The 15,868-nt window shown below is 38.9% G+C and overlaps 1 protein-coding gene across 2 annotated transcripts in view; it reads right to left on the reverse strand.

The window, feature by feature from the left end:
* The window catches only part of USP24 (ubiquitin specific peptidase 24), a 62,233-nt gene that overhangs the window by 44,294 nt on the left and 2,071 nt on the right, over nucleotides 1-15,868 (reverse strand). For both annotated transcript variants that reach the window (XM_032117540.1, XM_032117541.1), the window contains exons 2-7: nucleotides 5,354-5,519; nucleotides 4,338-4,405; nucleotides 2,752-2,895; nucleotides 2,119-2,241; nucleotides 1,177-1,212; nucleotides 531-596 (exon numbers count right to left, since the gene is read on the reverse strand). In XM_032117540.1, coding sequence (XP_031973431.1) covers nucleotides 531-596; nucleotides 1,177-1,212; nucleotides 2,119-2,241; nucleotides 2,752-2,895; nucleotides 4,338-4,405; nucleotides 5,354-5,519 — 603 coding nt within the window. The remainder of the gene's footprint in view (nucleotides 1-530; nucleotides 597-1,176; nucleotides 1,213-2,118; nucleotides 2,242-2,751; nucleotides 2,896-4,337; nucleotides 4,406-5,353; nucleotides 5,520-15,868) is intronic.

A 15,868-nucleotide genomic window follows, 5' to 3' on the forward strand; every position in this document is an offset into this window, starting at 1 on the left:
TATAGGTTAGGAAGCTAAAACTAACCAAGTTAGACTTCATCACTAAAAATAGTTTAGCTCTGTTGAACCAGTCAGTTTTAAGACACAGCTCCTAAAAAGTTGTTTAGGATTAGACACTGTCTGTCTTCCTAAGGATTTTTTTCCTTAAACAGCAATTTCTGTAATAAATGACAGAAGTCAATTCACTTGCAGCTAAATGCAGCTATGGGTGCAGTAAACAGAAAACCAGGCACATACTGATGAACATACAATGAAACTACTTTGATTGATGTCTAACCAGAAGGCTGAATGCTAGCAGAAAGGTACACTAATTTCTCCTCTTTTCTGTGAAGTCTCAATTGCTTTTCAGTCAGGATTCTTATGTATAACCTCATTTGACCTCCAGCCTGACAGCACTTCTCCAGGGCTCTATGGGAGTGTTGCTCTGGTACCAAAGAAAAGGTAAAAAGCACTGCCAAAAGGGACTTTGCTGGTTGTCCACGAAGGGTGCAATGGAAAGGGAAAAGTCTCATGACACAAGATGGACTTACCCCAAGTTCAATATCTTCTGAATTGAGTTTGGACTGAATTGCTGAAAATCCACCCAACTCTGCAAACTGAAAGAAAATAATCAGCATTACATAGTGAACAACAGTATCTTATCTTTTAAATAAGTGATTATAGAAAATACTCCACTGACAGTTCCTGAGATGCCAACAAGTGTCCTTTACCATGGAACATCCCATCCAAAAGAAGCTTTATATTTTCATGGGAGTTCAGGGGCACATGGGGGAATGCAATGCAATTACACATGGCACCAGAGTTTAAACATCAAACTAGAAACTCTGTCTTGAGTAAAAATGGACATAGGGAGGAAAGGCAGACCACATACAGCAACAGCTGACTGGACTGCCACTTTTTCTTGGGGGACCTTTGACTGCAGCCTCAGCTGGGCTCTCAAATTCCTCTAGTCATAGATACCACATTAGGGTAAAGGTGCCCAAGGGAGAAGGCAGCAACTCAACAAGCTGTATTTTACAAGGCAGGATTAAAATCTCAGACTATTTTTCTGTGGTTGTCAGAAAAGTGAGGAGTGAAAAAACAAGTCAGGGCAGGGTGGGGGATGGGAGAAGAAATTATCTCTGAAGACCAATGAATTCAAGTGACAAACAACAATTCTGGTTTACATTTACCTACCCTGTTTACCAGATCCACCAGCCACCCGTGAGGTTCCTTGAACAATAAGATCATGAACAAATTAGCAGCTGCAACATCAATGCTAAACATTTGTCTTCTGAAACAGACATTTGGACAGACACGTTCAGCCCATTAGCCCCCACCTCAAATGGATGTACTATTACACAAAAAAAACAATGCTTGTAACAGCTCCTTTATTAAGTGTAGCTGGAGCTCTGGTTGGTTCTCATGAGCATCATCCTGTTTTGGACTCTGCCTGACATCACTGCCCATGTGCTGTGGCAACAGATCACGCTGTGGCTGCTGACTCACACTCAACTGTATTTACAGCACTGTAGCAGTGTGGAACATTACTAAAGCACCTTTCCCAAAGCAGCAGAGGTAGGATTTTAGGTAGGATTTTCTTTCTGTGGCCACAAACTTGTTTCCTGAAGGAGAAATCGACTCCATTGATGCTGTTTTGGACCCACTCATGTGGAACAACTGTGACAAGACAGTGTAAACCTCAAAAACTGCCTCCTTGCCAGTGTGTCTGAGTTGAAGATATTTTATCCTTGGCTGTCAGAAAAGCACAAATTCTCTGCTAGAATTGAACACTTGGAGTTATCCTGGTCATTTCGCACTCAACAACCAAACAGATGTCAGTCCTTAGAAACACAGATCTACCCGTTGTGTGCTTCATGTCTAAAGCAACACACAGATTGTTGTGCTACTTTAGACATGAAAGTACATCCACTTCTAAATGTAGCTTTTAACAGGGCATCAGAACAATTTGAGAGCACAAATTAATGTCTACAGATCAACACATACTCAACATCTATTTTCTAAAATTCTTGGTGACATATTTAAATTTCGTGTAATAAATACATACTAACCAAACAATCTTATCTGAAACAAAGACATCCACCCTAAAATAAGATTTTAGGGCATGGCCATGCTTACCTTCTGAAAAGTGGATATGGGTGAGACAGCATGCATGTTCCCTTCCCCAAAGACTTCTGCCCAGTTTCTCTGGCACACCTTCATTCGATTCTTGAAATGATATTCATTGTCGGGATTAAACGCCTTGAAAAAAAAGCCCATGGCAATGAACAGGTGGCTTATGCCAGTTTCAAAACTTATCTTGATAACATTTGACTGTTTCAGTTGAGCATTCTCCTAGCTGACAGTTAAAGATCTAGCAAAAAAATGAAGTTGAACACAAGCTCCCTGCTCCTGCCTCTCACTTCTCACCATATAAAGCATTTTGAAGCTTCCATTCTGTATGGACAATATCCAATAACCACATGAGCCAGAGGTCCATAAAACAGAGAACTGAACTCAAAGTATCAGTTCTAAAACATAAATAGCAAAGTGACAAAAACGTGATTTTTTTAAAAACTGCTAGTTTTCAGAAGTTCTGAACAGCACCCACCTCTCTGAATTCCATACTGGATGTTAAGTATCTGCAGCAAGCAATGGCTGCAGTTTTTAAGACAATGACTTACAACTTACACAGCTGGAAAAAGCATCAGCTGCATAAACACAAAATGCCAAATGTCCAGGTATTAGAAACTGCATCAGAGAGTCAAATACCATTGTAAGCACACCAAGCAGGCCCACGGGAATAGGATCTTGTTTTACTCTTTCTGCAACCAGGTCCACCAGCAGCATGAGCATGTTGTAGATTCCTTCATGGATTTCAGTTCCCCACTTGTGAACAGCACTGGATGTCAACAGCTAACAAGGAAAAAAAAAAAAGTAATTTTTTTTACAAGTTTGAGCACAATCACAAACCAGGAGAAATTTATCAGCTCCTGAGACTGTTTTCAGAGCAAATGTTTCCTTGGAAGGCACTCATGACTGTCTGGTGTGTTTTTCAGATGTTCTTTCTGCACTAATGGCTTAAGAGTTAATTCAATTTGTAATTTTGCAGAAGAACACCTTAAATCACAGTTTATGACAGAAAATAAAATCTATCAAACTGTTTTCCATTTGCATGCACTAGTAGAGACCGTAACCTTTGCAAAGAACAACTAATATGAAATGAATCTGTTTGCAGATTGAACACACAACTATTAAATCTTGAAACAGGCAGCCACAGAGCTGCACTGATTCAGCTAAGGTAACCATTTACCAATTCACACTTCCTGAGCATCTTCTATTGGAAAACAAAGCACATGTACCAGGAGAGAGAGTTATTTAGTGCTGCTTCCACCTACTGAAACATGTTCTTTAAATCTGGTTTCATGGTTGTTTATAAAGGACACTTGGCTGCCATCTGCAAACTTCATTTAATTTCTGCTGTATTTGAACAGAAGCAGATAAAAAAACTTAATAGTTTAAATACAATTACTTTTTGTACCACTAATCGAGTTTCTTGCAAATATTTCAGCAAATCGTAATTCAGCACATCCTGAACTTAGATTTCTACAGATTATCCTTCTGGAGGAAGGATACATTGCTTATTTCTTATGCAAACAATACCAAGTGATATAAAACTATTGCATGTAAGATTAGTACTCTGATAACTAAATGAAAAAATATTTTTTCCCTTGAATTTCTACCTTCCTTAAATATAATCATATTCTCAGTATTTTAACACTAGGACAGAGTAACTTTTTAAAGGGTATGTATGTGTTCTTATACATATGGTCTAAAAACTGGGCAGGAAATTTAGGCAGCACCTGAAGTGGATGGAATAGTGGGAAGCCAATTATTTTGGGAAGCTCTAGAGAGAAAATTCACAACAGCCCAGAGAAACACAGGGCATTAAGAACTGAGGTGAAAGATAAAATTCTAAATGGACTGTGAAAAGAATTTAGCAACCCTCTGAAGAAATAAGAGAAAGAACAGTTAATGGAAACCTGATCATGAACTTGCCACTAATGGCCATATCCAAGGGTCTCTAAACCTCTCTTTGGGCTCTGGTAATTACTACAGGGCTCTTCATTGAAAGGGAAAGAAAAAAAAGAAAATTACTTATGTGCTGAAGTTGGCCAGTTACAGAACTGGGACCTTGTATGATTTAAATCTCTACGATTTTAACCTAGGAAAGTAATTTGAGTGTGATTTTAATCCAAGAACCCACTTAGTAGCTGCCTGAAGTCTGGATTACAAAACACTTTTTCTACCATGAACAATGCAAAGAAACACTGAACTGGCCTACTGTGCCTACTTACCTTTTTAAATGCTTCAGGCATGCATCTGTCCATAAACCTCTTGCAATTCTCATCGGAATCAGAAAGACCTTTACAGAAAGGAGAGTGCTTTTGAACAGTACTTTAAAAAAATTACTTTTTAAGATGACCTCAGGGACCTGGTTGCAAGTTTTTGGGAACACCAATCCAAACCAGCAGTCATAAAAGTGCTACTGTTCATTCATAACTAGCATGCTTTTCAAGCCACAAAAAGCATGGGTCGAGAGAACCTGACTTTCAGAACTAAGAATTCACTTCCCAACACCTTTTACAACTTCTTCAAGCATTATTAGAACCATAAGTAATCTGTAAACTTCAGAGTTTACAATTCATACATTACTGATACTTCACAGCCTCCTTCCAAAACCAAATGAAAGCACAGCCTTTTAACACGGATTGGAAACAAAGAAGCAAACCAGAACCACTTAACTTCTATTCTTCCAAGAGACTACAACATTCCTTTAGTCTGCCATCAGGCGTGACTGAAAAACTATCTTGTACTCTCATTATACATCAGTTGTTGGGTGTGGTGCCTCCTTAACACTCTTAACCCCAGCCAAAGTACAGAATACAGAAGAGCCAAATTCAGATCTAATGCAATGTAAGCATTTCACCAGGGAAAAACAACCACTTATACAAGCATGGTACAGCAGGGATTGAGATGACAGCTTGTTTTTATGAATGGAAAATAACCAGCACAAGGAAAAAAAAGAGTCAGTAATTTAGCTCTGAAAAGATGTAATTCCCTGAATCATTAGAACAAAAAGAAACATGTGTGCCACTTTTTGAAAAAAAACTTAAGCAAACAAATTACTTTAGAGAGAAAGAAAAGGGATCAATGTTGCCTTTACAGTTCACTGTTAACCACTTTCCCAGAGATGTGATTGTTGAGCAGGGTGCAAGTATACAGCAGCAAGATTAAAGCAAAAGACACAACTGCCCAACATTCTGTCTGTGACACCCTCTGAACAGATTTGTATTTGTGAAAGGGAACTTACCCAGTCTTGCCAGGTAGGTGGATGCAATTAGGCACTTGCCTAGAGACTCCTCCCGCTTGTAGGGTATGGACCAGTGATCTGTCAAAACTCTGCTCTCCAGTTCATACAAGTTGGTTGTTGGAAACTCAATCCCTTCACCAGAGCAATTCCCATTTTCATCATTTTTCTGTGGGCGAAAAAAAAAAAGTTCAAGTGACACAGTTTCCTAGGCACATTAAAGGGTTTAGAAAAGGCAGCTGTGCTTGTAACAAGCATGTCAAATTCTCAACCCTGAGGCTGCTCGTGTTTTTCAAAGTAGAATTTAATATTTCAATTTGAATTGAAGGGATTACATACCTTGATGTATTTCGTGTAGGTGATAACTACTATGTTTACATAACTAATTGATAACTAATTGCCTATTTAAGAGGCAAATCTGGTTCCATAGGATATCAGATCCTAGAGCCAGGTGATAAGTACTTCCAGCCCCTGTGAGACTGTAGAGTACAAATTTTGATCTCCATAGATCTGTGTATTAATCTTCTGTTTAACAACTCATGCAGAATATGGGAATAGTTTACTCTAAGGGAAGTCCATTTCATCCCACCACATTAGAAATACAGGATACTGTTTCAGTACATCAGGATTTTCTTTTACTAACTAGTAATCTAAAGAAAAATCTACATCAAATATGGCTGTCCAACAAGGTAATATAATTGTCCTTCTCCTGAAGTCATAATGACTGCAGCTAAGCTTTACAGGTTTCCTGCTAAAGCCAATGAAGAGCAGCTATCTCCACTGAGTGCCATATGAGGTAACTGCCTCAGCAGCACCAGAGAAAGAGTAGACAAGTTACTCATTTATTTTCTTTTGTTTATTTTTTAACCTCCCATAGATGCCAGCTACCCAATGTGTCAAAGAGTTCACATGGACTACCTTTCCCTGCCTCCACAACAGCAGGCAAAGCCAGCAGGAGAAAGGACAGAATGTCTGGATCAGGCCTGGCAGCGAGCAGGAGCCACTATTGGAGACAGTGGAAAACAAGAGCAGTGATGGTAACAAGATCCCACCGAGAGAGAAGCCAGGGACAAGGAGGGAAGGCAGGAAACATATTTGAAAGTAAAAAACAGACAGTGTCAGGAAAGTGAATGGAAAAACAAGAAAGGAATAAACCAAAAGAAGAACTGAACTCTGGAGGAGATGGTATACAAAGAACAGAATCAATGTATGCACACAAGTGTGCTTCCAGCTCTCTCACGGCATTTGCTACTTGTAGGATTAGACTTGTTTTAAAAAAAGTAAATGTGTCATTCACTTTCATAATGGTTCAAAGATATTAAGCCAAGGGAACAGCAATCGTATAGAGCCTAACCTTTAAAGTTCATGGACAACATGCGGGCTGGACTTACTAACAGGTTCTGAGAGCAGCAGTACAATCTATAGGAACGGAACACAGAACAGTGCTTAAAAAAAACCACACATCAGTGTTTGGGAAATAAAGTGCCACCTTTTCCAACTCCCTACTAAACATTTAGTTCTCAGCTTGTCTTTATGGGAAGTTGTACTTCTGAAACTGTCATCACCCGATCCAGCGCTGTGCATGGAAGCCTAATGTAATTCCCACCTAGCAAATCATGCCCTGTTTAAATACTTCAGGTTTTGGAGAAGAGATATTTGAAGGTCTAAATGAAAAGACACTGAAATTATTTAGAAGCATTTTTTAGGAATTAAACTGTTAATTATACAGCTTCTGTAAAGAACATCCATGCAGAACACAAAACCATTTCCTACAGAAAACAATGTGCAGTTATAAAGAAAGTGTCCTCACAGTAACAGAACAGGAACGAACTTTTAGTACAAAAAAGGCAGACTGAGTAAAATATAAACACCCAATTGCTGGGTGTTCAATGACTACAGTTCAGCCTCGAATTGTAGCCAAGGAAAGCAACATTTCAACAAATGTGTCAGATACAGAGCTACAGTTGCTTCATTCCCCGGAGGAAAGTGTCCACACCAAATAAAAGCAGCGATAGCAATTGGTATCTTAAGAGATGCAGAACAGCAATGCAGACCTTCAGCTGTAGCTGAAAAACTCCACTTGTTGTTCTGCTTTCCCATCTGCATCCAAGCCATGCTGCTCTTTAGTTACCTGTTTCCATGCAAGTGATTGCCAGGGTCCATGACACAGAAATTCATATGGAAAGTGAAATAATACATGTTCTTCACTGTACATTCAGCTTCCATTTTCATAAATTATGCTTAGAACACATCTGGACTATTGCTACCAACAGTGCAGTGACAAGATGGTTTTCCACAAAAAAAATGAGTGTGGTATTTGGAATATTGCCCTAGTAATGAGAACTACTTGCATTGAAGGAGCATGCTCTTGGCACATTCCAGGAATTAAGAAGCAATGAGGCTTCTTGCTTGACAGTGCTCTGCTACTAAAACCATGTGCAGAAAGCATCAAGTTCATTTATTAATTTTAGAACACATCACATCCACATAGCTTCACAGCTACTGTGAAACCTGTGACAGTCTCAAATACACACCCAGGCAGTTTAAAACCCAAATTCCCCTTCAAACCACTAATAAATTTAACACTCTGCATTTCTGGGAGATTACAGCTACGTTCACATTATCTTAGTGCAGACTGAGTCGTGTTTCTTACAACAAATCTACTACAAGAAACAGTCTCTTTAAAGACTTACTGCTCCTCTTTCACAATTAGTGTCCTTCTGCACATGAAAAACCCCAAATTGTTCACCACACATTTTTTAATCAATTTGGGCACTGCTCTTTAAAGTGTGGGGTTTATTACCAGCAGCTGCTACAGCAAGGTGAAATGTCAGCTCAGTTCTTGCATAATCTTATGTTGGCTGGTGATCTGCACACAGATCTCACTCCAACACAGCCTGGAGAATTCACCTGCTCTGCTGACATTCACAAATGCAACACAGCCCTGAACACGTATCCACAATTAATGCCCTGTAACTAAGGAGCTCAGGAACTGTCACTGCAAACTCTACTGACAAAGGTCCATGGAGGAAATAAAAGCTTTAAAAGAAAAATTACTGTACATGTGAAAGTAAATAGGATACAAGGCCACATCAGCCTCCCAAAAGGTGAATTTCTGAATCCTGTCTTTGGGGAATTACATGGGGTTTGTTTGCTTGATTATATATGTAAATTGTTTATAAATGAAGATACTAAAAGAACTATCTCCCTCCCCTCAGATAGGTGACTTCAGAATGGTGTCTGCTAGTTGAGGATGACCTGTCTCAGGACTCTGCAATTCTGGCTGGACAGACTTAACACTGGACTGGCCCCCAACATGATAAGGATTTATAGGGATGTTCTTCTATAGAATAGTAAAAAGGAAAAAAAATCCCAACCCCATTCCTGGTCACTAATGGGTCATCCAAAGATAAACTGTCTAAAAGGCTGTAAGAATCACTCTTTTCTGCAGTAGGAAGTCATGATGCACATCACAAATCTGTGACTATTCCTGCACCTGAAATACTGAGACCAGAAAACTTTTGGTGACAAACCTTTAACATAGTTTTCCATGCCTTCTGATATATCTCTTATTGCACAAAAGCCCTGAAAATCCCCTCATTCTAACAGTCTTGACTCTTCTGGCTTATTTTCAAGGTGTGTGGCTAAACATACACACAGGCTCCCAGGAGAAATATCCTCACAGGAACAGGCTCAAGCACTGATTTAAGCTTCCCTCTCTGGGGACCTGGCACTTCCCAGAGTTGCTTGCAAGGCTTAATAAACAAAAATTGTTCAACATCTGATCAATAAAGCATTGCTTAAATCTGTAGCATAAAACCTTCTATTGAAGAGTAACACAGAACAAAGATTAGCACAAAAAGTAAAATATGAATTAACTTTAATTGCCAAAAGGTCACAGTTTAAAGCTTCAGAACTCATTCATGCAGTATGCAGCTAATTAACTCATCAAACACTGCTTAACTGAAGCCACTGACACTTCCCATACCAGTCACTTTACATAAAATAACAAGGAGTTTAAGACTTGTTTTAATTCTAATTGGCAGCCTTAGTAATGAAATTACAGTCAAATTATGATTTAAATTAGATAATTTGATTTTGATAGGAGGCTACCAACAGAATCTATTATCACCACAGCTAAGTCACATTATGTGCTCTTGAATCTGGTATAACTTAGGAAACAAACCCCCAAAGTCACGTTTCTTTCAACAAGCAACAGGATCAGACTAGGACACCAGCAGACCAAGCAGTTACCTCCACCTCATGCCTCTCTAATAAGTGACTTTCACAAAATAACCATCATTTTATCGCCAAGAAAACAGATTTTTCATGTTTCATTGCATTGTTAAAAAGAACAACCACAAAACCTTGTTACTATGTACCTACAAACAGGACAAAGTTTAACTGCTCTGAAAAGCAGTAATGGAAAAAAAAAATGCATAAAGCCAGAACTAGCAGACAAAAATTTTAGGTCCACCTTTCAGTTTTTAATCACAGACATAGTCAACATAAAGAAATCAATTTCCCAATGCTTCAGCTTCCCCAGCTGCAAAGTGTCAGCAGGGATGCTCCCCTCTGCCACAGCACTGATGCATCACACACAAGTGTTTGCAGAGCACTGTAATGCTCAGGTGGAGGCAAGGTGAGAGAAATACATCAAATACCCGTAAAAATAGAGCGTTTCTCTGCTCTGATGTACTGTGCCCATCAATTTGTGGGAGAAGCTATGAATCCTGAAGTCATGACCTGACAGTCCCTCCATCTGCCAGACTATTGATTAAAGCAGCTTTTACTTTCACGTCTGGATGTCAAACCTTTTCTTCTTTTAATTAACTCCTAAAAGGGGGATATTCTGTTACCCAGAACTGAAAAAGACAGGTAAGGATTCAAAGCCTTTCAAACAACTCAAAGCTACCACCTTGCACTTACACATGAACACGAAGAACAAGGTATTGACTGTTTAAAAAAAATGTCACATTTTCATACCTATAACCTACTTTCTATTTATAAACTGGTAATCCAAAAGGTTAAAGAACTTTCAACTCTTGTTAAGTGGTAGATGTGGGAACAAAATTGGAGTATTTCCTAGCTGCCTGTTCCTGCACTCAGATCAAACCCATTGGACCCACATTGCTAAGAGCAAGCTTGGTATCCTCTTGTGAATGTCAGTATCAATAAGACTCAAAAAATGGTGTCATGTAGGGAATTTCCACATTATGTTTCTTATCTGGCAATAAGAAAACCCACTGTGATTTCCTGAATGTTTTACTGACAAACAGGCATTTACTTGCAAAGTATTGTCACAGTTTTTAAGTCCTAAAGAGATACAGCATCTCACCCCTGAATTTTCATCCAAAGAAACATCTGGATGCAAAAATTTTAAATGCAGCAACAGATAGGAATGTTTTTTGTTATTTATGTTCTGCTAAGAGAACATAAGCTTGTTGGTGGGATACACAGATGTTTTGTTTTGTTCTTTTCTCATAGAAATGAAGCTCTTCAAATTTTTACTATGGACTACTTCACACAAACAAATCCAGTCTTGTCATGAGAAAAAAATGCTAGCATTTTGTCATGCTAATATACAAGAATGATACCAGTCTACTACTAACTCCTTTACAGACTCCACCTAACTGAAGTTGATCTGGACTCTCACCCTATCACAGAGATGCCCTAAGAAAAACCCAATTTATTTAGTGAACTTTCTCACAGGAAGTTTTAGACACTGACCTTAAGTGAGAGCAGCACAAGGACACCATCAAGGATGCATGTTTAGACTAAACCCTAAGTAGCTGTAAAGGATTATAACAAACTATAACCACAAAAACCCTATGGCTCCACCTTTCCTCCGCTCCCCACCCCTCACAACCAAGAACTGTGTAAGACTGCTAATAAGAACACAACAGGAATTTGAAAAATAAATTCAGCAAAGCTGGAAATTAACTCAGAGTTTCTGAAAACATGGGTTGTACTCTTTCCCTGATTTCCAGGGTGATGGTGTGATGTTACCAGGCAATACTCCCTGATGTACTTGCCTACTTGTTCAGAGATAAACATAGTCCTGAGCGTCACAGCAAAACAGAACAACCGAGGCTCTGTAAAAATAGCACTTGAATTAAAACCACCGTTTAACTTTGAAAATACAAGGAGCCTCTCTGCCCTTTTATACTGCTATTACCACAGTATTCAGTGAAATCTGAGGCAGATTCACTACAACCACTTTTGGCAACGTATTTTGAAGTCTGATAAGTTGTAGGCGAGGAAGAAGTCATGGAAAGCACTGTTAGGAATGCCATTCATAAGGAACCAAGGAAAACACTTATCTTCCATGTTTTTTCACTATTGTCTGCAGATATATTTAAAAACTTACTCCATTAGTGTAACTACAAACAGCCAGACTCGGAGTCTACACCGTTATTCCTCCCAACCCTTGAGTTTTCATAAGCACGAAACCTCATGCTTGTTCCCAAATAACTCAGAATAACTTGGTGTGGTATCAGATAAACACTGTGCTTTAAAACAATAAAACAATGAATCACAAACGCTTAACACTTCAGTACTTAAAATTAAGTCAATACTTATATCTCCCTTTGCCAAAACACCAGGAATTAATAGAGAAGTGCTGCAAAAACCACTATATAAAGTATTTAATGTAATGTTTTAGTGACCAAAGGTCAGGGTGTGGAAAGGAAAATTAATTCAATAATGCTGCTAAACACTCATCTGTACTTCTGTTCTACAAATGTACACTGATGAGCCAGAAACCAGAACTGACAAAGCAGCTGATTTCAACAGTATATAATTCCAAAATTGTGACTAACTAATATGGAAAAATCTTTAAATGCCTCTCAAGATCTCTCTGCTGGGCATCAGAAAAGCCAGAACTGTTGTAAAGTAGTGAGCAGGAGGATCAAGTGGCAAGAAACAGTGGGAACACTGGCTTTTAAAATTAATTTTACATTTGGCTCCTGAAACATATATACCAAAGGCTATTCCTACAGCAGCAGAAATACATGTTTTTTTCAAAATAAAAGCTTACAAAAGAAACAGGCACTTCCTCTTTGCCCTCCTCATACAAAGAGCTACTGTTCCTTAATCCAAAAGCAATCCAAATGATTTGCTGGAATTAACTTCTAACACTGGCTAATTTGTTTTTATTCTCATTCTTCCTCAGTATTTCACTTCCTTATGAAACAGCTGCCACAGAATAGCACTGTAAACTGGGCAGATGACCAGAAAATGCTTCCAGAGGACATTATAGCAGAGAGACTTCCTGCCCAGCTGAGAATTTGGCTGTAGAGAGCTGTCTCCCACCTTCACTGACCCTGCAGGCATCACCTTCATCACCAATGAACCAGTAATTACAGAGTGCTCCTCTCAATCCAGCAATTACTCTAACGATCACATTACATGATAATGACTTCGTGAGTTATTCAAAACAAAGCTTACATTTAAAATTAACCAGCTGCATCTCTCAGTATCACCCCTATTTCCCTAACTTCATGTAGCATCTCTATTAGCCTGTGCTGTATCGAGAATGAAACCCAGAGTATTTTCTTTCAAATGCTTTCAAGGAAGTGTTAATGGAATCAGAATACAAAAAGAGATTCCACACCAGGGCCACTCATTTTTGAAAACAGTGATGCTGAAAACCAGGAGTGCTAAAATACTAATTCCACTTGACATTCTGATGGCATCCAGCCAGGGCCTCGATGCCAGAATCCACCACAGAGCTTTATTTGATTGCTTAATTGTTTTACAAGGCCAATTCGTAGACAAGCCACACTGTAAAACTTCCACACGAGAATGCAAGAAATATTCACTTTTGCAAAGCTCAAGACTACTTACAAGAGAGGAGACTGACTTTAAATGTGCAGAACTGTAGCGTGAAATCCATCTCATTTGCTTGGAGGCTAAATACCTTCTTTGTCTTTAAATAAATACAGCTCCTTCCATTCAAAGATCAAAGAACTTCACAAGCCTAACATCCATGGTTCTCCTAATAAAGCACACCCCATTATCCTCATTTTACACATTAAAAGCTAAACCAGAGGTTAACTTACACACCCACCGTGACGCAGCACATCTGTGGCAGAACTGCTTTCAGTCCTGAGCTTTAATAATGAGGAGAGGTAGGGTTTGAACACCACAGTTCTGCAGCATGACTAGTGAGAATGTTCCTGGCACTGGCACTCACTACAGTCGCCGGCCTGGCTTTTTCACAAAATCCCTTCTCTTGCAGTCAAACAGCACCTCAAAAGCAATCTTGGACAAGTTTTATTATAAACCTTACCTAGTAAAATCTGGCATGTACGAGCTTTTGATCCAGTTCAACTAAAAAAAACATAAATCAAAAGAGCACATACTGAAGGGGACAGGAATAGTCGGAGGGTAATATAATCTGTTCATCACAATTTAGCTCAAAGGTCATAGTAATGGCTCTCAGAAGCTGTTTTAAAAGCAAATTAAGATTGTTTTAGTGAAGGTTACACAAACCATTGGTATATCTTTAATATTTTTACCTGCCCCTCCCCACAATTTCAAGTTCTCCGGTCACAATCCCCACATTTGTTCAGCCTGCTCTTCTCCATCCCATTTCTCCAGAACTCACTAAAGCCAGCAATTGTGGCACTTGTGGCAATTCACGGACACACTGACAGACATTGTCATCGCACTCATTTATAGTCTTGTCTTAAATTATAAAGGATTTAGAGCAGCAGTTCATAAAACAGCTTATCTGTCAGTCAGATGAAGAGATGAGCATAGCGTCCCTCACCCGCCTCCCTCAGCACAGAATCACACCATGACAATCTGCATGTTGCCTAAGGAATCAACACAGAAATCCCACATTCCTGCCAAATTGCAAGATTTACTTCTGTCAACAGACATAAACACAGAAGTTATGTCAAACACACAAAGTTACCTCTTGGAAAAGCAGGTGACCTCAGTCTATCAATGTGGTTTGGTGCTACAAAGGGTAAAACTTCAAATCAGCTGTAAGCCTCAAGCTGAACTTCCTGCACTTTCAGGAAGACTGCAGAAATGAACTGAAGCCCCCTTTGTATTTCCAAGTTTGTCTGGCCTTTTCCTTTTGATGAGTTAAGTGTGGTCATGCTACCAGCATCAACGCCAGAGGCACACCACAGCCATCAACCTAAAACTGAAGCAACTCGGAAACACTGGCCAGCTGAAAGTGAAGTTTTAACCTAGAAATTGAAATTTATGCACATCTTCAGCTCAAGCCTCACACAGAAAGAAAGCACAGGGCATATGTTGAACCAGCTCACAGCAGCTATCTTGCTTCTGGGCCAGTTACTCCGAATTCAAGCTCCTTTAAGACTTCCAGACAGCCCTGAAGACCAGCAGTCTGGACCACTGAAAGAGGATTCATACTGATTTTTACTATCTTATCTAAAGAAAACATGTTTTAACTAGTATGATATGTATCTGGTTGCTGTGCTCTTTTCAAAGAAAACCACTAGACAAGCCTTTCTTTGATCCACATGAATGTTGAACAGATTCTAACATTATGTAATAGAGACCGAATAAGCATATGCAAACATAATGGATTCATTACTGATTAGGGAAAATGTAAAGTGTTTAATCATTCATACACTTATTCTTATATGCATGCTAAAGTGTGCTCAGCCAAAAAAAGCATGTAAATTCAAAGTACAGACCTGTTACACGTCTTGAAGAATGACTGAAGCATTCTTGCTATTTTTAAATTATAACATCTAATCCTAACTTTTGTTCATGAAGTGTTAGACTTGAACATTTTACTTGGGGGAATATTTCTAGGAATTCTTCTCCTGTGATTTACCTCCTGCTGCTGATATATAAAATCCAAAAATCTAACACCCCATTTCCTCCCCACTGAATAAAAGTTAAAACTGGTATTATGAAGAGAAGGAAGAATACACACTCGAAGAGCTGTTAGAAAGAGAGATGATACTGAGAGGAAGAAAACCAGAAATAACATCTGAATTACCACAAGACAGCATGGGGTACAATATGTTTCACCATAATGTGTATGACTACAATGAATAATATAGCTGCTTCTGCAACGGCTTTCTGTACAGCTTCATATGCCATAAGCTTCTGCTGAATGGAAAACTACTGATTAACCTGATTAATTACTGATTAACTGCTTAAAGAATAGCTGTAGCTTATTAAATGTAATGCTAGATTACAGCTGATGAATAAAAAAACCCAAGGACTGATCATATATCACTTTCCCCCTCTCATAAAATGTATGCCAAAAGCTGTTAAGTTGTGCTGCAGTGTTAGACAAATATGCACAGGCAACAATTCCAATCTCAAGATTTTTATAGATATAACTCTTTTATTACAAAAATACTGTTCTGCATACACGTGCAGGAGTTGACAGATGCTCATATGCAAATGGATCCAATTACTAAATTGAGGCATGAACTTATATAAAGTTTCATGTAGCAAGACACCTCAATCCTTCTGAAATGCCTGCTCTGTGCAGGGATTTACCTACATCGAAATGTT

Source organism: Corvus moneduloides, chromosome 9 (assembly GCF_009650955.1).
Source record: "Corvus moneduloides isolate bCorMon1 chromosome 9, bCorMon1.pri, whole genome shotgun sequence".
Taxonomy (NCBI): domain Eukaryota; kingdom Metazoa; phylum Chordata; class Aves; order Passeriformes; family Corvidae; genus Corvus; species Corvus moneduloides.